At 34.7% G+C, this 20,170-nt stretch overlaps 2 protein-coding genes across 4 annotated transcripts in view; one reads left to right on the top strand and one right to left on the bottom strand.

Moving 5' to 3' along the window:
* Positions 1-2,260, bottom strand: part of CDH8 (cadherin 8) — a 360,695-nt gene extending 358,435 nt beyond the window's left edge. The window contains exon 1 of the mRNA XM_083794664.1: positions 2,111-2,260. Coding sequence (XP_083650790.1) covers positions 2,111-2,113 — 3 coding nt within the window. The 5' untranslated portion in view covers positions 2,114-2,260. The remainder of the gene's footprint in view (positions 1-2,110) is intronic.
* The window catches only part of LOC310879844 (uncharacterized protein), a 796,982-nt gene that overhangs the window by 207,943 nt on the left and 568,869 nt on the right, over positions 1-20,170 (top strand). The window contains exon 1 of one of the 3 annotated variants that reach the window (XR_014571147.1): positions 2,486-2,632. The exons of 1 other annotated variant lie outside the window; for it this stretch is intronic. The gene's annotated coding sequence lies outside the window, so the exon portion shown is untranslated. Of the gene's footprint in view, positions 1-2,485; positions 2,633-20,170 lie in introns of those variants that run through there. One more of the 3 variants, XR_014571148.1, reaches the window with a different exon arrangement.

The following is a 20,170-nucleotide window of genomic DNA, read 5'->3' as shown; positions in this document are numbered from 1 at the left end:
ATTGACTTCACAGTTTGTTGCAAAAAATCTGGATTCAAGACAATTGTTCATATAACTGAAAAATGTGATTTCCTATATATGCTGGAATGTTTGTGCATTGAGCACAGAAGCTAAACATTAGTGAAAAGTAACTTATTAAAAAAATATAAATAGCAACCTTACATAGCGATACACTAGTACCTCAGACACTACTCACATTTTCCTGATGCAATTCTACCTTTATTAGTAGGATGTCTACTTTTGAACTCCGCTGCACTTTTCAGTTCAATTCTTCTTTTGCTTAAAATTTACCTGTAAACTTAAAGGTTTTTTTTTCAGTGTTATGCAAGAAAGTTGGCCTACAAGCTTCTGTCTTGTGAAACATACCATTAAATATTTTGACCTCAGAGAGAAGTCATCTTTGAGATGCGTAGAGAAGCCCACATTGCAGTGAAGAAACAAAACTGCTGTGTTGTGATTGAATTGCAACATCTTCAAGCCTGTTGAAGCTGACAGTAATTGTCACACACCAGACTACAATAGCAGTCAGAGAAATAAAAGACAGACAGCCTTAACCTGGAAATAAAACATCTTACAAGGGAAAAATCACTAGAAATACAGAAGACATCTGAAGAAAATTGAGGCAATAATTTAATTTAAATGTGAGTTATCAGTGTTCATGAAGGACAAAAGCAACAGCTTTATTACATCTGCATTTTGCAACAATTTCATATGAAAATATGAAAGAATATAAAACTACAAATGAGTTTTGTGACTATCAGGAAACTGAAGATTGGATCATTCTTCAAATGTAAAATCCTGCTATAATGCTGTAATTAGAAATCTGCACCCCACTCCCCCAAACATCATACTGCCTGCAGAAAATTCACAAATAAAGCCATCAAGACAGTTGCATTTTGCTCTGCAACAGAAGCTTCATAAAATAAATAAATAAATAAATAATAATAATAAGAGTCCTTAGTACTACAAGAATTAGCAGTAAAGATTAGATTAAAAGCCTATCAAGTGAGTCCTTGGCTTTATCAACAAGCTTTGCTTGTGGTACAGGTGGAGTCAAGATGACAAAAGAAAAAAAAAAAGGAAGGAAAAACAATTTGTACTTTGTGAGAACAGTAACTGTGAGATACTGAACATGCTTATTGCTATGAAACTTATTAGCTACAGGAATCCACATATTGAGCAAATATGATTGCTAGGAAGAAGAATTTTAAATTTATAAACATATGCAGAAAAAGAAAATAATATATTGAGGATAAAAACACTTCCAACAAATTCAGAGTTGATGGGGAGGAACGCCGCAACGACCAGTGCCAGGAATCCTCAGTGCAAGGCTAGAAACGGAGCACAAAACCCAACACTTCAAGCTTATACAGTCCCAATAATCCTCTGCGACCATTATTTGGCTGCAGACTGGACTTCGATGCAAGTGAGGTATTAAGTGTTTACATTAATATCGAGACTAAAGGAAACATTACTGAAAAACATTTCACCAAATCATTAACAAGCACTTCGGTTCAGGGAAAAATTTAAACACATGCTGGAACTCTTTTTTTTGGTCAACAAACCTGACAAAAACCAGTATGACTTCAGCAAGTAACAAAAGCTAAAGACGAATTCCTTGATGGGAATGGAACAGTAACTTTAGGACAAGTTGGGGAAACATTAGGACGCTTGTTTGAGAAAAGGATGAATTTTAATACCTTCCCAAATCTCTTCGTTAATTTCAGTGTAAAAACAACTAAGAAAGTTAGTTTTAAAGTGTACACAGCTAACAACAACAAAATATACAGCAAACCTGTACCTGAAAAGCATTTCCTTGTTTGCATCTAAGTAACAGCATAAAATCACTCACAAGGCCAGCCTGCCCAGTAGGCAGAAGGCACCCAAGCACACCCCAGTGGCAGCTAGTCCTCAGAGTCACCAGGGCCCTATAGAAACGTTTCTGGGGGGAAGCAATAGCCAACACACATGACATAGTCTGAGAAGTAAGGCAGTATGACAGAAGGGACAGAGGCCACACCCTTACCACCACAGTCATCAATTCCCAGAGAAGTTACCCAATGCTGACCTCCCCACTTGCCCCAAAAAACATCAAACACGGTCACCGTACCATTAGCAGCGACAAAGCAGCAAGGCAAGGTGGTATTCTCCTTCACAGCGAGCTTTCCTGTGGTGTCACAGACTGAAGTGCTCCTCACAGCCTGTGCAGGTTGTGGAAACGCCGCCATTTCACCTAGGCCTAGCAGCACAGCCCTGCCCTGCTCAGTGCTTTCTGGAAACTTCCACTGCAGAGCACAGTGAGATAACATGATAGCAGGGCGCATCCCCCATTACAGGATAAGGAGAGTCAAGGCATTTTCCTCAGAGTTTGTTAAGCTCTTTTGAACAGTGGAAAAGGAGGGAAATAGTTTTACCTCACCCTTACCAGGTGAGGCAGATAATAACACAGAGCAGCCGTACAACATATGGCCTAAGTATCTCCTGCTGTGCCTCACTGGTATTGAGATAACAGAATGCTAGTGGTGTTTTGTTGAAGAAAACTTCTGTGTTTTTTGTTTTGTTTTGTTTTTCATAAGAAAAAGTGCTTCAAGTTGTGACTTTACTGAGAAGAAGTTATTCCTCAGTGCTGCAAGTAAGTCTGTGTTGTGATTTGTTAGTAGTGTGGTATAAACACCTTTCAAGTATGCTAGTGTTGTGTTGTTATTTTATACAATGTAGATGCTTGTTTTGGTACTACTTGTTGAAGTTAAAAGTTGTGGTTCTGATCTACTATGTAACTTCTACACCTGGAACTGACCAAGGTGCTTGTAGAAGCTTTCCCCATTTTAAAATTTTGCTTTTTAAAATAGTATTAATGCTGCTCTGGAGTGCTGCAGGGTAAAGGGGATTGAGGGGGCAGGTGTCACCGAGGAATGTGTGTCACTTCCCTGAAGGGATTTAGGGATCGTTAACACAGAAAATGTGTTTACTAGCTAATTAAATCTGTAATATTATACCATGTTATGAGATGTCTAGCAGAAAATGGCAGTATAGATAGTTCTAAAAGTCTGATCCGTTCAAAAAAAGCCTTGTATACTTACTGTATTTCTAACATAAAGAATTTAAAAGAAAAAGCATGTTGAAATACGCCCATAGTTGTACAAGAGAAGAGTAAGAAGCTAGGGAAATGGGGCATAAAACGCTTCTTAAAACAGTTTCTTATTTTCATAATGCTAAGCTTTTTGTGCACCTGTTTTGCTGTGAGTCTGAATAGCTCTTTCTGTAAAATACCTTAAAGAAAACCTCTTCACTAATCACTCAGATTTCTTTCAGCTTGTGTTCTATTTAGGGAGGTGGGGAGTGATAAAGACATTCAGGTTCTTCTGCTAAGCTGGGGGGGGGGGAAGGGGGAAGGGGGAAGGGGGAAGGGGGAAGGGGGAAGGGGGAAGGGGGAAGGGGTTGAGCTGGGTAATTCAAAAAAATGACCTGACCTAGGTTGTGTGGTGAGGTTTCTTTTGTGGTGGTTCCTGGGTGCTGGTGGGTATGGTTTGGTTAGTTACAAATATTCAGCCTCATGTAGGAAGTTATTTTAATTCTTGATTGATTTAGAATTCTTGAAGTAAAACTATATTTTATTATGTTTATGTGCAAGATAAATGGTTGTGTATCTTATTTAGTCAAATATGTCTTATTTCTTGGGGGCTTCAGTGTTTGTTATTGATAAATTTCCAGTAGGCAAAGTTGGATTTCTGGATGAAGGGGGGAAAATATCTAAACAACTTTCTAGCTGGAAAAGTTGGGTATTCACATGGGATTCTAAAGCTGTTCTGAATTTATTTCCCCTGACTATAAAATGATACACTTCTAAAAACTCAGAAGTTAACTTAGAGTACATAAATTTTTCTTAAACAGGTGGTGGTGGGGAAGCTACTCTAATTCAATGGAAAGCTTGGCTGTCTGTTCATTAGTTACTTGGAAATTCATCTTTCAGGGACATGATAAAGTTTTGCGGGTACTGGTATTATTAATGTTGATGGAATATAAGGAGTTACATTTATTTTAAGGCCGGATATTGTATAAACATTGATACTTATCTTTGTAATATAAATCTATACTGTTCCATGTCATATGCTAGTCATTTCATTTTAATAGTAGAGCGGTGGTGTTTAACTGTACAATCCTCAGATAAAGATATGCTATTCAACATATGTCTGATAGTTTGTGGTCTGCTGGTGTATTTCTCTTAACATCCACTTGGTTCTTAGATGGGCAGGCTCTTTAAGAAAGGTTTTCAATTTTTTTATTTTTGTTATTTCTGTTTCAAACTGGATATAGCTCAGTGGATCACATATGACTAGAAGCAATATCTTAAGGAAAATACCATCCTAATAAGTTTACTTATCACCATCCAATTCTGTAATAGCTTTTGTATGTTATTAGTATAATAAGCAAATATATGAATCTCTTAGAGAAATAAGTAACATTTTATTGTCACAGATAAGTCAGATTACGCACTAGTAAAAAGTTCTAGTTTAGCATGTAAGTTTCTTGCAGGTAGCACCAGTCTTTTGTTGCATATATGCTAAGATACAGAATAAAATGCCTTGTGAGATTTTAAATAAACGCTAACATATTCATACATCTGTTTAATAATGTTATCAAAATACCTTATTTTTCAGTAAGAAAGCTTCATATTAATCTAATTCAGCATGAACGTGCTGCAAAATTGCTTTATATTTTCATAGCATCCTGGTCTCTGATATTTTACCTTCTATCCCACTGTAACCTGACTCTTTTCAGGTTTGAAGATATATTTTAGACTTTAGATTGCAATACTAGTATACTGTTAATTAAGGTCAACTCCTTTCTGCTCTTGCTGCATTTTTTTCGTGGCTGTTTATTAATGTACGTTTACATTGCTTTCAGGCACAAAAGAAGCATCTACACAGTAGGTTAAGCAAGAAAGTGATGCAAACATTAGCACTTTTATAACTGTCATTCCTTTATTTTCCATGCAAAGATGAAGACATAATCCCTGCAGCAAAAGTCTGTGATTCCCTGCCAGTTGGCTGCCTGCCTTAACTTATGGGAATAGTAATAAATGAAGCCCAAGCAAATGGCCACCATCTGGGTAAAGCTCAAGTGAGCTTGTTTGGACAAGGCTCCAGGGTCATGTAAATAAAATGGACTTTAATGTTAAGATGCATCTGTGAACATACAATTCCTCCTTTATAAACTGTCTTGATTCAATACAGGTGCAGAAAGTTGGCAGTGTTTATAAACTAGATATAACCTAGAGATTTTTGAAGATGTTTTTCATGTGTATAAACAGCCATCTGATTCCAATCTTTCAAATCAGCCTTGAAAACAGAAAGACACTTAAAATAAATAAAAGGAAGTGAGCATGGAGCAATCATATAAATAATGAATTCTACTGTGCTTATTCTTATGTGTTGTTTCTCTTCTGCTTCTATCAGTATGAAATACTGATGTTTTGTTATAACTAAGGATTGCATTTATTAAGACTTAAATACAAACAAAAGTTACATTTATGCAATCAGGTGAGTGAAGAAGTATGTGTGTTTTTAACAGCTAAAATGTGATGTATTATTTAAAAGTCTTTCATTTTGAACTCTTTGTTTTAGTTGACTCTGGATATCTTTTTTATCCCAGATTACAGAAATTTAGATATAGTATTTTACCCTTTCTCAACCCATCCAGTCTTTTAAACTTGTTTTTGGATCTAATTCAGTAAAAGTCTTAGAGATATTAGCTTCAGCAACAGTTACCTATTCTAATGCTTGATTCTTGGCATATTCAGTCACTTAGTCACAGTTGCCTTATTTAACTCTGTGCTAGATGGTAAATGTCTTTGAAAGAATTAATTTGTATAGCCGCGTATCACATTAGCAGTCTTACCTGACTCTTTGGTTGTAGTTCTGAGTTGTCGGATGATTGTTTTGGCTGTTCGATGGCCTTATTTATACAAAACTACTGGGCATTGTATAGCTTCTCACTAGTATGGATATTCATTCGCAATTTTGTCTTTTTGTGTATGCACGTTGCATATGCAAGTGCTGCATCTTCAGGAAGAAGGAAGGGGTGTTTGGGATGTGGGGGAACCCTGCACCTGTAAGTCAATGTTGCATATTTAGGCTGATTCAAGTATATTAGCAGCCTTTTTAAAAATATGAAAGAACTTAAATTCTTAGTTCACAACTTCATATTAAAACTCCTTTCACAGATGCTGACAGTATGGTTGCATCCATGGGCAGCATCTTCTGATTTGCTGTTCCTGTGTCTCTGCCCCCATACTACTGCTGTACTTGCCAAGTAGATTTCCATTTATGCATACTCCTTTTTGCGTATCTGTACAGCACCTTATACCTGCACTAAAACTTATTCTTGTATGTATGTCCAGGAAGAGACAAGGGTGTTTCTGCCAAGTACAGTTAAGCTCTATAGCACTATGTAATCACTGAGTGCCGCCGCTGCTGGACTTCCAATGTATTCACCCTTTGCAGTAACAGAACTGAGTTGTAAGTAAGAACTCATGTGGTTCATATAAACAGCAACTCTTCCAGCTGAAATAAAGGGATCACCCCTTTCATTGAGTCAGTGGGAGCTGTGCTAAGCTTCTCAGCTGGAAGTCACTCTTTGCATCTTGCAAGAGACTGACTTAAAATCATTCCTTTGAGGACAGCTGGGGTGAAGGATTTGTTTGGGAATTAAACAGATGCCCCTCAAAGCTATGTACTTCTCTTTAAAATCCAGTTACCATAACAACTGTACAATACTTTTGCTCTCAAACAAAGATATATTTTTTTAATTTATTAGGAAGCTTGCACTCCAAGAGTGAGGTTGATTTACCTTCCCTGAGGAAACTAACCAGATGACATGCAAAATGTCAGGGAATGAGGAATACAAACCAGAGCTATAAAACCACATTAGAAGTGAAATACCTTATGTGAAACTATGCTTTCTGAGTTCTTAATGTTTTTTGATGAGATGATTAAGTTGAACTATACTGTTAACAGTATCAAGGCAGTATCAATAGGATAGATTATTATGGAAATGGCTCTGATAGATTATAAAATATGAAGGGATTGAATGCCAAACCCTGGTATCCTCAGGCATGTGTAAATAGTCATCATGAAGAAACCTACGGATGCCACACTTCCAACAGTATCACAGCAGAGGATGTACAGTGCCGATTGGCAATGCAATACAGTAATGATTGGTGTACCTTAAACTGAACTAGGAAATTCTATATGCAGTAATTAAGGGGATAGATTCTTATTACCCACTGGCAACTGAATAACAGTTGCAATTTTATATCCTCCTCTGCATTATTTTTCCACTTCTGCATCTTTTTTCACCGTTGTATAGTACATGTATGATCAATTATTGGCTTAATCTAAAAGAGTTTTCAAGTGGTAATAATGGCAATACTATAATGCCTCAATGCTATTGTCCAGTTTGTTGTCATAATATAATTCCAAGTAGTCATAAGCATACTGTTTTAGTCTTAACATGAGAAGTCAAAAATTTGTTTCAATATGAATTTTTGTGTGAGTTGAGAAAGAAGTTGTTCCTGGACACTTGGGGGGGAAAAAAGCTGTTTGTTAGTTTTTCTAAATGTAATATGCTGTACCTCAACAAAATTAGGTCCTTGAACTCGGAAAATGAAATTATGCTGTTAAGGAAGCCAAAGCAAACCTTGTCAGTTCTTTCTTTCCCCTCTTGCCTGTCGGGTGATGTGAAGAGTTCATTGCTTCTAAATCAGGCATTGCTATAATATGAATAATTACTCCTTAAAAGAATCAAGTTCAGATCAAATGGGAGGCAGCAGACCTTCCGCTTATCTGAGGAAACCAAGAAGTTGTAAGTGGCAGAGGAAACAAGTGTGGTTTTTTTTAAGTAGCAGTTACACCACTGATGGGTGTTTAATTACATATTTGCATTCATTGCTGATGTGTTGCTATTTTTGTAGTTCGGAGACAAAATTAGATGTTTGAATATCTGTGATATTTGCAAAATACTGACTTTTCAGCATCAATCTCTCTTAAGATACTCAGTTAAAAACAGAATGTGCAGGCTACTTCACATTCGTGAGCTGTATGCTGGTAGGATGTTAGCTCCTAGTTGAGCAACTAACTATAGTTTTAGGTGATGAGTTCTCTACACAACCAAGTCACGGAACCTGAATGTTCTTCTTACAGACTAGATAAATACTGTCGTTGCTTTAGTTTTGTTTGTTTGGTTTTTTTTCCTATTACCAGGAGATGATCTTGGAAGTCATTAGATCACTTTAAAATAGACACTAAACATGTCATTCTTGCACGTAAGTGTACGTTCTTAAATATTCACATGAACTTCCTTGTGATTTTTAAAATACCATGTAAACATTCTAGAATGGGTTACTAATATCTAGTTTGCTGGATGTGTTTGTCACGGACTTCGATATGTTTACGTTCTTTCATGTAATTGGCATCGTAATTCTGCATATTCATACATTAATGTATGTATAGAAAATAGCTTTTTTGCTTAATGCAGGTAATTCTATTTATGCCTAATAGCTTGCAAGTAGATATTCTAGATGTTAGAGTACTTAAGTCTACAAAAGAAAATCTTAATTACCATTTAATTAATCTAGTTTAGAGTTAATCAACAAGTGTATGATTAAGTAATCATTACTTCTTTCCAAGTTTCATTGCTGCTAATAGAATTCAGAATAAAGAACATGAGTTAAGAGTTGCTATGCCACTTGAGAAAGGTGTGGAACCATACTGCACTGTAAGTGTCAGTTCTAACTATAACTGGAACAAGATGATTATGTAATGTACAGTTCAATTTTGTGTTAAGAACTTACATATTTTAGCAACTTACATAGTCATGAAGGCCTATTATGTTGAATAAAAGCAATTGAGTTAAAAATTACTAGGACTGCCTGTGGAATAAAAGAGCACATAAAAACAGTTTCTGCTATGCATGTATTTAGAGTTCTATTTCAATCACTTAAGTTAGTCTCTCTAGTGTTTACTTCAGAGGTCAGTGAGTATGGAAAGCTGAAATGGGTAGATTCCAGCTCTGTGATCTTTAGCATGTTACAGTGACTGGTGATAAGTTTTTTTTTTACACCACTGATGGGAAGGGTGTGTGTGAGAACTTTTTTCATGTATATTCATAATCTCGCTTTACACTTCATTATTTTCCAGTTATACTCATCTGCAGAAGAATTTTACATATTTTTGTACTTTCAGTGCTCTCCTTCTCTCAGTATCCATGATTATCTTTTATTGACTGGTAAGGAGATTTCCTACAGAGCTTTATTTTAGTGACAAAAAGTAGTAATCACTTTTGCAGAAAGTAAACACTGTCAGGTAGTTTTGCCTGAGATACTTTGAGCAGAATCAGGCTTGTGTGTGTTATTTTATAATACAAATACAAAAAAAAAAATACAAATGCTGAAAGTAACATTGACTCAATAATGTGAAGACATGCGGATGCCTGACTTGCACTGATTGGAAGGCTTTGCATTTACTGGGTTATATCAGGCTTGAAGGCTTCAAATCTGCATTTCTAATAAATTTAATTACCTTGAGATCAGAAGTTAAGTGCTACTTCTGTTTGCTGTGGAAGTCATTAGCCATTTTCACTGTATCTTTGCTAACCCATGTACCTCTGTTTATAAATCTCAATCTAAGACAGTCTCCGTCTTTGGTCTGAGAGTTGCTCTGTTGAATTAAGCTCCACAAGAAAAGTATGTGTTTACATTTCCCTTTTGGTAAGGGAACAACTCAATGTATTTATGGTCTTCCATTGACGGGTATGGTAATAGTATGCTACTTTTGGAAAAACAGCTTGAAGAATTATAATGAAGTCCAGAAGCCTTTAAACTTAGGCTGAGCAGGTCTAGTAGAAAATTTTCTACTGCTGTACTTCAGGTGAAACTACTAAGTCTTGGATAAGTTACCAGGGTAGGTAACAAAAATTACTGTTGCCTTACGCTGTTCAAGACTGTTTTTATTCATACTTGTCCTTTTAGAATGACATTTTTTTGGTGGATATATATAAAAAAAAAAAATCTCCCTCTTGAAGAATGGATCTTTACCAAAAGGTCAATACATGCCTAACTTTTTTTCCCAGTAAAGAACTTGATCATTCCTTTCCTGTTTTTAGATGTCTGTATAATCATAGCTTGCAGTTTCTTGCAGCTGAGCTACAGTATCTGCATTCTTATATTCTGATGTACTTTCATGTCCATGAAGAATGGACTAGGAAGAACTGAATAAAAAAAAAAGTAAAAATATACACATTTAGTAAATAATCTTTTCAGATGAATCTGGTTTGTAGAATATTAGTAAGTAAAGTTTTATGCCTTTGAAGCCTGATTTATTTATTTTACTTACTACATTGTTATGAATGTCATATGATTAAACATTAAGGTAAATCAGATTTCTGAAATGGAAAGAGGCATTCCGTTCAAACTAGTGATTGTGATGCGTCTGAGCAATAACATCTAACGTAACTTCCCAGATATTTTACTATTTCAGATAGTACATGGAATTACAGAAGCAAGTAAGACTTGAAAGGTTTTATTTCATGGAAATGAAAACAGTATTTTTTAATGATTCTTAAACTGAAACTATTACAGGCCATTCTTTTCTGAAGGTCATAGGTACAAACAGAATTCAAACTTCTTTAAATTTAAATGTTTTTCTCCAGTAATGCTAGTTAGTAGTAATTTATATGGTCAAGTAAGGTATGTGTTAATGTGAAACAACAGCACCATTGTGTTTTCTTGACTTTCTGATGCTTTTATATATTTTCTGTGACCTGTGATTGCAAATAATTTTAGCTTTCATGTTAGTGGCATACGAACAAATAATATCTCAAGGTTTAGTAGTTATCTTCAAAGGAAGATGCAAAAAAAAATGATGCTTTTCTATGCTTTCTGGTAGAGAAAAAAACTACTGAAATATGAGGAATAATTATGAATACTGATTTCTTAGGTGTATTGGTACCATTCATTTTTGTATGCATAGAAGCAAGGAAATAGATTTTCAATCTTATAGATTGAAATAGATCTTCAATACATATGTTTTTCTTCCTTGCATATCTTAAATGTAAATGACTTTATTTTTAAATTCTGAAAGAGATGCTTTAAAGTTTGGGTTTTTTTTTTTGGGGGGGGGGGGGGGATTATATCCAGTATCAAATTGTCTTGAGAGAGATACAGCTATCTCTATTAAAAATCAAGACAGGTAGCATAAAGTCTGATTGCTTTCTTAGCAGTTGCATTTTTTTCTTTTTGGTTTCAGAAAATTGTTTTGAGATCGGATTTCCCCTTACTACTGTATAAAGTCGCATGTAATAAACCATTTTTTTTGTTTCAAATACATATTTTTTTTTGGTGCTATGAAGACTCATTACGTAACACAGAAGCACTGCAACTTCAAAGCACAAAGAGTACCTACCTCTGGATGTAAACAGATAAAACTTTTCATAGTGAATCATCCACGTAAATACTAGTGTGTTCATCTTTTACCCAGATGATAGGGAGATCTAACTTCTGAGCATGGGCAGGGGGAAGGCAAGATATGTGTTCATTGTGTTATGACCTACATATTAGTATATTAGCACTGAGTATTGTCAGGTTGCTTAGAAAACTGCAATGAACTTCACTCCTTTTTTTGGTGGTATTTCTTTTGCTGCTTTCAAGATGAGTAGCAAAGCATCTATATCAGATATGGCAAAACTAGTTTATAATTGCTCAAAAATATCAAACTTAGAGACAATGACAAAAAGACCATCAGCTAGTAGTATCGCCTACTGTTTCCAGAAATTTCATGGCCCGCCGCTTCTTCTTGAGTCTCTAGACTAATAATGCACATCTTCTCTTAATTTTTTAAATGTCAGAATGAGAGGCCAAAAAGTTTTTTTTTTCAGTGTAAAAGTGATTTGATATTGTTTAGATAAGTTGAATGACGACAGTAAGCAGAAAGAACAAAAACAGAGCTCAACCAGATCATTGACTGTAGTCTGAGAGGAATATATATAACACAATTTTTTTTGTTCCTTAAATATCTGGTTCCAGGCTTCCATGTTTTAGGATTTTGAGGACTCTATACGTTGTCCTCAGTGCCGTTTGAAATTAAGCTTCTCCAAGCTTTAGTCTTCAGTAAGTACAGTTAATTAAGTGTGAAGAAAAAGAACATAGACCTGTAGTTAGTTAAAAGAAAATTGGTGTGAAAATCTCTGTATTCATCTGCTCAAACTTAAATGCAAAGGGTAGCGATATAAATTTTCCAATAAAAATCTAATTAAGAACCTGTATTGCAAGCAACTTCTTGACCCGATAGCGGAGAAGATAAAAGTCCATAGTTCATAAGAGTACTTGAGTAATCTGTCACATAACATAGTTTGGCTTCATTATAATGAGTTTAGAAACATTGCTATCTGTTTGCAATAAGGAACAGTTGCTTGTCTGAGTGGGGAAGAGATTTTTATCATTTTTTAATGGATAAGTAAGAGGGCAGAGTAAAATCCTGGTCATGAATTGGGATATCAGAAATGCTTATGGTCATAAACTCCATAATTCACAGTGTGATATCTGTGGTGCTGTGCATGAAGTAGACTGTGACAACTGCAAATACCATTTTTCTGCAGTATTGCAAGCCATTTTAAATAGAATTCATAAAGAACTATTCTGTACGAGAGTCCTATTTTGATAAGAAGTAATGTTTACTTCTGAGTATCACACTACTGCTGAGCTACTGGAACAGATGGGACAACAGTCCTGCCTTCTTTATCCCAACATACATGCTCTTGTTTAGAACACATCTTCATATTGGTGTTGTTGCATAATGTTTAAGAACTTACAGGCCTGTGAGTTCCTACTGTAGCATTGTTATAAGAGGAACAATCTTAAGTGTTACATAGATTTTGATTCTTAAATGTGAAGGAAATAACTAAGCTCATTCAGTGGCAGGTAATTATAGCGTCCTTTGTATGTTTCTGAGGACAACTTGATCTTGCAGTGTTTTTGCAGCTCACACAAACATTTTTGATTATTGTGAGTAACAGTTTGCAAAGGTCTCATAGCTTTAGGCCACTTCTGTGATCAGTTAAAATGTGCCAGGTATATAAAAGGATTTTTCCTTTTTTTTAATACCAAGCCCCAACACACCCTAGCTTGTTAGTACAAAATACAATTACTTACTAAGTTCTCTGAAGTCACTCAGTTCAGACTGCCTCCACTTTGTGTAGAAAATCATTTTGAATGACTTCAGCCCTGTTTGGGAATAGTAGTGCAAGTTCTCAAAACTATTAAGATAAAGATTGTATTTGTACCTGTATTATCTTAAAAATGATGCTAACATAGTCATGTCTTGGGTGTAACTTTTGCTTTTCTTGTACGCCTTTGACATTCTATCTGCAGTCAATTATAGCATATGAAAACATCAAATGGAAGTAATTAATGAATCTTGTGTCACTTGACTAGTTCTATAAAGTGAATGTTCTAGTACTTGTTATGGGTTGAGCTATTTATCGTCTTGGGTATTTTTTATGGAACAGTACAGCAACTTTGCTTTTTAAGACCACTGTGTTTATACTTAAAGTTTCAGCTACTATTTCTTACTATAGTGTTTTGCAGTAGAAATGAATTATAAAAAATTACTAAGCTCTGCTTCCCTTGCCTGAAAACTGTCAATCAAATTGCTTGATATTTCCAGTATATACTGGAAATATATATTTCCATATATGTGTGTGTATATATATAATAATAATATATATTTCCAGTATATATATAATATATATATACTGGAAATATATATTTCCAGTATATACTGGTGACAGGGTTTGTTTTTTTAATTTCTTGTGGAATATTAGATGAGTCTTTTACCTTTGAATGTCCAAGTTTCTCTATTTATATTAGAGAAACAGCAGCTCAATTTGTTTTTTTTTATCCTGCAAAATTCACTCGTGAGCACTTAGGAAACTATGAGACGTGCAGCAGGTGGATTACACTGGCTTGTGGCACCACAAACAAGCATGAGTTTTTTTTTTTGTTTTTTTTTTTTAAGGGAGGGATGAAGGTGGTAAAGTGGAGTTTCTTGGCTGGGGGGAAAAAAGAAAGGTGAAAAGGTGAAGCGAGTAACATATCTGGGTGTTATATGGCTCTGTGTTCCTTCCTCAAAGTCTGAATTAAGTCAGTAAATTTGCTGTTGTTCCAAATACACAACTGTACCTGGATCTGCAGTGCAGGCAGGAGGGACCTGGAGTGGTATTCATGTCAACGACAGAATAGTTAGAAGGGACAAACTGAGTATTTTGTCCTAACAGAGTATCTTATTATTGGCTGATATATTTGGATGCAATATTGCTTCTCAGATGTCAGCTCTCTAATTGTAACCTAGATAGAAAGGAAGACTTTTAGTAGTTTAGGTCAAATCCATTTTTAAAATGTTCTATACAACAGAACATATTGTGTGATGGCTATAATTTCTTTTGATAAAGATGAAAATATGAACTCAGAAAGCTCTGTAGTTGAAAAGTACTTAGAATACCATATAAAATGTCACTGGTGTAATTGGAAACCTCCTAAAGCCTTTAATACTGTATGTGCAAACTTGACCTTCACATAGCATACGAAGATGCAAAAAAAAGCATAAAAGTAAAATTAAAACCTAGAAAGCTATATAGTGAAGGAATTCACACTAAAGTAATTTTCCCTCTGCTTTGTTTTTTTCCACTAGATGCCATCAGTTCTGAGAAACATGTCAATAATCTCCAAACAATGAGCAAATTAAAACATACTAAAGCTGCTAGTGAGAAAATTTTTTCAGTTAAATGTAAATCTGGTAGATCAGAATGTTTCATTAACAACTTCAAAAAGGTAATCTCTTAAAATTGGACTAGTACTGCATTAAGACAGTTTCATACAGAATTGTCAACACATATCACAATGTACCACAACTTAAAAGCTACCAAGCAAATTATTGTGAATTACTGCTTTATGATCACTTTCAAAATCAGAGAAGTTGTATCCATTTAAACACTTAAGAGGTACCTCAAGATGTAATATATCCTGAAAAAAAATCTCTGGCCCACCATAAACATAATAAAAATTTTGGATTATGCTTGATCACCCTGATGCTTCTAGAACATAACTCTGAAGGTCATCAAAAAAAGGGTCTTAAGGTAAATGAATGAGTATATGCTATATGCCATGGGTATAACAACAAATGATATTTTCCTTCCAGAACGAAGGTAAAGCAAACCAAATACCTAAGGAGTGTTATGCCAAGAAGGTATAATAGACTACTAAATGATTGTGGAAATAAGTCTTTCACTCAGGTCCTTAAAGTTTGCATCATGTTTATTGGACGACAGATAATAATTTATAATAAAGGAACAAATAACATTCTGATTTTTATAACTCACTAATTCTAATATTTGCAGAGGTGATAGTTCTAGTCCATTTTTCTAGTCATTTTTCTTGCTGCAGTTGGGGAAACCTCTCTCTTATTAGATGTGTTTTTATATTACAGGGTATACTACAGTGAAAACTCTGATTAAAACCAGACAGAATTAGATGAAAACCAGATTATTTTCTGTTTGTCTTTATTAAAAGATGAGAATAAGCAGGATGTTTTTACAACTTTCTGCTTTTATTAATACTCATTATTTTAAATCCTTCAACATAGCAGTCCTAAAATGGTGATATGCATTTGTTAATTAAGCACTTCTTATACTTTGCTCTGTTAGTCTGTTAACAACAATCTTTTTAGTACTGTAACCTTAAAAACAAAGAAGTCAGAAAAATTTGGGGTTTTGTTTCCACTTTTAAAATGAATGTTCTAGGGAACTTTGTGAAGTGCACCTGTCCAATTGCATTTCTTTCTGTGAAGATGAAAGACAAAACCAAAACCTGAACAGTGAATTTTTAGTGATCTTGGAAGAGCTTATATGCTTCCTGTTTTGCATGACATTGAGTTGCATGTGAAACACAATTATTTGCAGTGGTTAGCGACTATTTGTCATAGCCACAAACTGTAGAACAAATATTATGTATCTTCTCTCAAACTGTTACCCTAAGAGATAACAGGGCTTTTTACACTGATTCTATACTTTCACTATTTGAGAACTAGTTCTTTAGTTGTCTACTGATCAAAACAGTTACTTAAAACTTCTTCAGTGTACTCTACATCAGACCCACGGTGGTGGTGTCTTTCTGGAAAGACTGGTTAATGTGTCTTAAAGAATAAAATCTCTAGTACATTGCTATAACTAACACCAGAAAAAAGAACATTGGTTTTCCTATGTTTATTTAGCAATGACTAACCTAGTGCTGAAAAATAACTTTTAATTTTCATTTGTTGGCTATATTTAATAATTCACTTCCTGCTTTAGATGCCACTACTTAGAATTTATTTCTGTACTTATGTATCATTTGCATAATGGAATTAAGAGGTCCACTCATGACTGTTTTAGTGGTATGTTGGACAGAGTGGATAGGTTGTAATTAGTGGCATCTGGCTTTCAACTTCATTAGTATGCAAATAGATTTACTACAAGGCTGCAAATACTTGGTGCTATTAAACACACTTCTGTATGTACCCGATTTTTAAAATCATGCTGGTTTGGCTTTCATATATTTATGTTAAACTGTCATACAGCAGTGTATATAAATATATATACGTACAATATATTAGCATCCCTGCCAAGGGCAGGGTGGTTGGAACAAGATGAGCTCTAAGGTCCCTTCCAACCTGAGATATTCTATGATTAAATATGCATATGGGTAAACAAACGTATTGTTACTTGCCCTATAACTAAAAGGGGAACCTCAATAAACAGAACATCAACATAAATATTAATTTAATGGATGTATTTATTTTTGTCTCTTTCTTAAATTTTTCTTCCCTTGATCAGGATTTGAATCTGAACATAATACTCACCTGTTTGTGTTTTCTAACTGGAAAAATTACTATATGCAATTCAAGTTCCCGGGTATTTCAAAATATCTGCTTTAGTTCCTCTTAGCTGTATAGTTTCATATTTTATTTATTTAAACAATCCTTTATAAAATCTTCATTTCTACGTTTCCTTCAAAGAAAATAGTATTTACAGCTTTTACAGACATCTTTAAATGTTCCAGAAGTACCAAAAATATTTTGGTTTCAACTTTGAATCCCTCTTTTTTTGAGGGGGAGGGGTTAAATGAAAAATTCCAGGTTTATATATCAATTGTCTATATAAATAACATTGCTAAAGCTCCCCCTTATGTGCCAGCACAGTAAAGTCACAACAAATTCCCCTGGATCAATAAGCAACTTTTCATTCTGGAAAGTTGAAACTCTTCTCCCAAGTGGGCACAGCTAGATTGCTAAGTGACTGCTAAAGTGCTATTACTGCTGTGCAGTTGGATTCACTTCAGACTGACAGAAAACACAACTTAAAAGGTAAGAAACTGCGCAGCTAGAGGATGATCATGTGTATGCTCTTTAGAAACAATATTATTAGCATTTTGTGCTTCCTAACTTGTCTCTTGCTGTTGCCTTTGGCACGATCAGAAATCAAGTATTTAATTGTCGTTCTATGAAGTAGAATAGCTGTGCCTGCTGCTCCAGGCAGTATTTGCACTATATAATAAACAAGCAGGTTCTGCTTTTTCTCCCATGTATGCATTTTTTCCTTTTTTTTTTTTTTTTAGAAACATAGTCGTAGCTTAAATTTTAAATTAAACTGGTGGAAGGTGGTCTGAGGAGAATTCCATATTTCTACTAATAATTGTGATTTTTTTGTTTAAAATTCTGAAGGCTATGTGGCATACAGCTGCCTGTATCTCTGAGGGTCAGAAGCAAAAATTTTTTTATGAAGCTCCCTCCCACCCACTTCTCCACTACTAAGCTCAAATTTTTTTGCCTTTTGTATGGAACCAGTAACTATAGAAGTGGTAAGATCAGGTAACTATCTTCAGCGACCTGTTGCAGCTTAGGGGTTTTGGTATTACATGGTTCAGCACGTTTGTTGGAAATGTCTGGAGCGGTTACATAGGTAAGATCAATAATTAGAACTAAGATGCTAATGGAAGAGTGTGAACCATTTTACAAAGGCATTTATTAAGAATCGGATAGTTTTTAAATTTTAGGAAGGAGATGATAGTTTCTTTGTTTACCAGATAAGGCATCTACTTGGCTTATGGGATTTTGATATCCTGTTATCACAGATAGTTCTAGACACAATTTATAGCTGAAGCATACTTCTATACAGATTATGAATTTATGGTATTTGATTAATCCCTATTTTTGACTTTTACCTACAAAGTAGAAATGAAACTGGATAATCTGTGGTTAAGAGTTCTCATGAAATCCAGTTCTCTAACTGGCCATGTGAACTTTCGTTTCCCAGTTCCTCTGGCTTTCATTTACATGAAAACCAATTATTTGGAAGTTATGCTGGTGAAATGGAATGTCTGCAAGATCAGAGACTATATTTCCATTGCAATTACTTTATGCTTTATTGCATAAAGGATATACAGATTTCCTTAAGACTTTCCCTGTCATTTGATGCTAACTATTTCTGCAGTTGCAAAGAATATGAAAATAGCGTAGCTGAAACTGTCATCTACATGACACATTTCTGTGGAAGCTATATTTTTAAAAGCACATATAAAAATATAAATATATATAACCTCACACATGTAAAACCACCAAAAATACTAAATGGGCATAAGGAACTACTAAACGCAGTAAAAAATTAGTATATAACAATCCTGAATATTTAACTGTTTTTGAACAATATGATTCTGAAGAATAGTTAACATGCTAAATTCCCTGATATTCTCTCTTACTTACAGATATGTCTATTTGTGCCAATGTAACCTCTTACATGATGAATCATTTAGTAGATCTGATGAGTATGAGCCCTTTTCATAGCAAATAGCAGGCTAGTGTCAATTGAGACACTTTCTGACTTATGTAGTAGTTAATATAAAGATTGCAATTATAGAGACTGTTATAACATTTCTTTTTCAAAATAGTGTAACAAATAAATACAAATGCACAAGTAGAAACTTGTGTTTTTTCCCAGATAGAATGGATTCCTGTTTTTTCCCAAGTCAGTAGTAAACTACAGTTGCCTTCTGTTCTGCCAAGATTGCATTCAAAATCGAATGAAACCATACAGGAAATGAATAAATATTTTTCTCATAAACTTAACCTTCTGCATCCTGAAGAACCTAGGAAGTGGCCATGATTTTCTTCGTTCACTATATTACTTTCATAAGACTACAAGTGTTTCTCTTTTGTATGTTTCTGAAAGTCTCCTGATTTTTATAAATCCAGGCTATCTTTGTTTAGAATTCTTATGAATCTCATTAGGAATCAGTATGATCATTGAATCTCACAATGCAATCACGTTTCAGAAGCAGGGCTGTTGGCCTCACATGACATATTCTAGAGCACTGCATACTTAGAACGAGCTTTAGCTGTTAACTTGAAGAATTTAAAATGAAGTATCTGTCAAACTGGAATAAAAAAAAAACAAAACACAAACATTTCAAGGACTCTGGAAGTATTTACTTATTTTTGAAGTTATATACGAAAAGAAATAGAGAATTTTTTAAGGACCATTTAGACTCCTTTCTGCGTCTAGCTTTATCTTATGCCACCAGCAGATTTTATATAAATATAGCACTAAGTAAAGTTCTGTTTCATGATCCTTTAGATCACTAGATACAGCTTAAATTACTTTCAAGGTGATGTATGGAGTGAGGTGAGGTAGTAACAAAAGTAATGACTTTATTACCTCTTCCCAGGAATTTAGAAACTCTTTTCACTGCCTATGATTTGATTCATATAATAGTGCTGCAGAAAAAGAATAGAACTTCCTAAACCTTGAAGAAATAAACTTTTTTATTATCTACGCCTAAGTCTCCCCTAAGCATTGTGACAGATCTGAAGAAGTGGGTGTTTGAATATTAAAAGTACAGTTTAAAGTTTCTTCTCCATTATGTTTTGTTCCCAAATGGATTGCCTAGATAGGCCTTGTTAGCAATAATGCTGTTCCATCCCTGATTGATCCAAGGAAGAAAACATGTTGAAAAGCAGTCATGAATAGCAGAGAGAAGGATGGATGAGACTCAGGATGTCACCTGGTGCCTAGAGAGTCTAACAGTATG

This window comes from Anser anser (genome assembly GCF_964211835.1).
Source record: "Anser anser genome assembly, chromosome: 11".
NCBI classification, from domain to species: Eukaryota; Metazoa; Chordata; class Aves; order Anseriformes; family Anatidae; genus Anser; species Anser anser.
The sequence above is the reverse complement of the archived record's forward strand: the minus strand, read 5'-3'. Positions and strand labels throughout refer to the sequence as shown.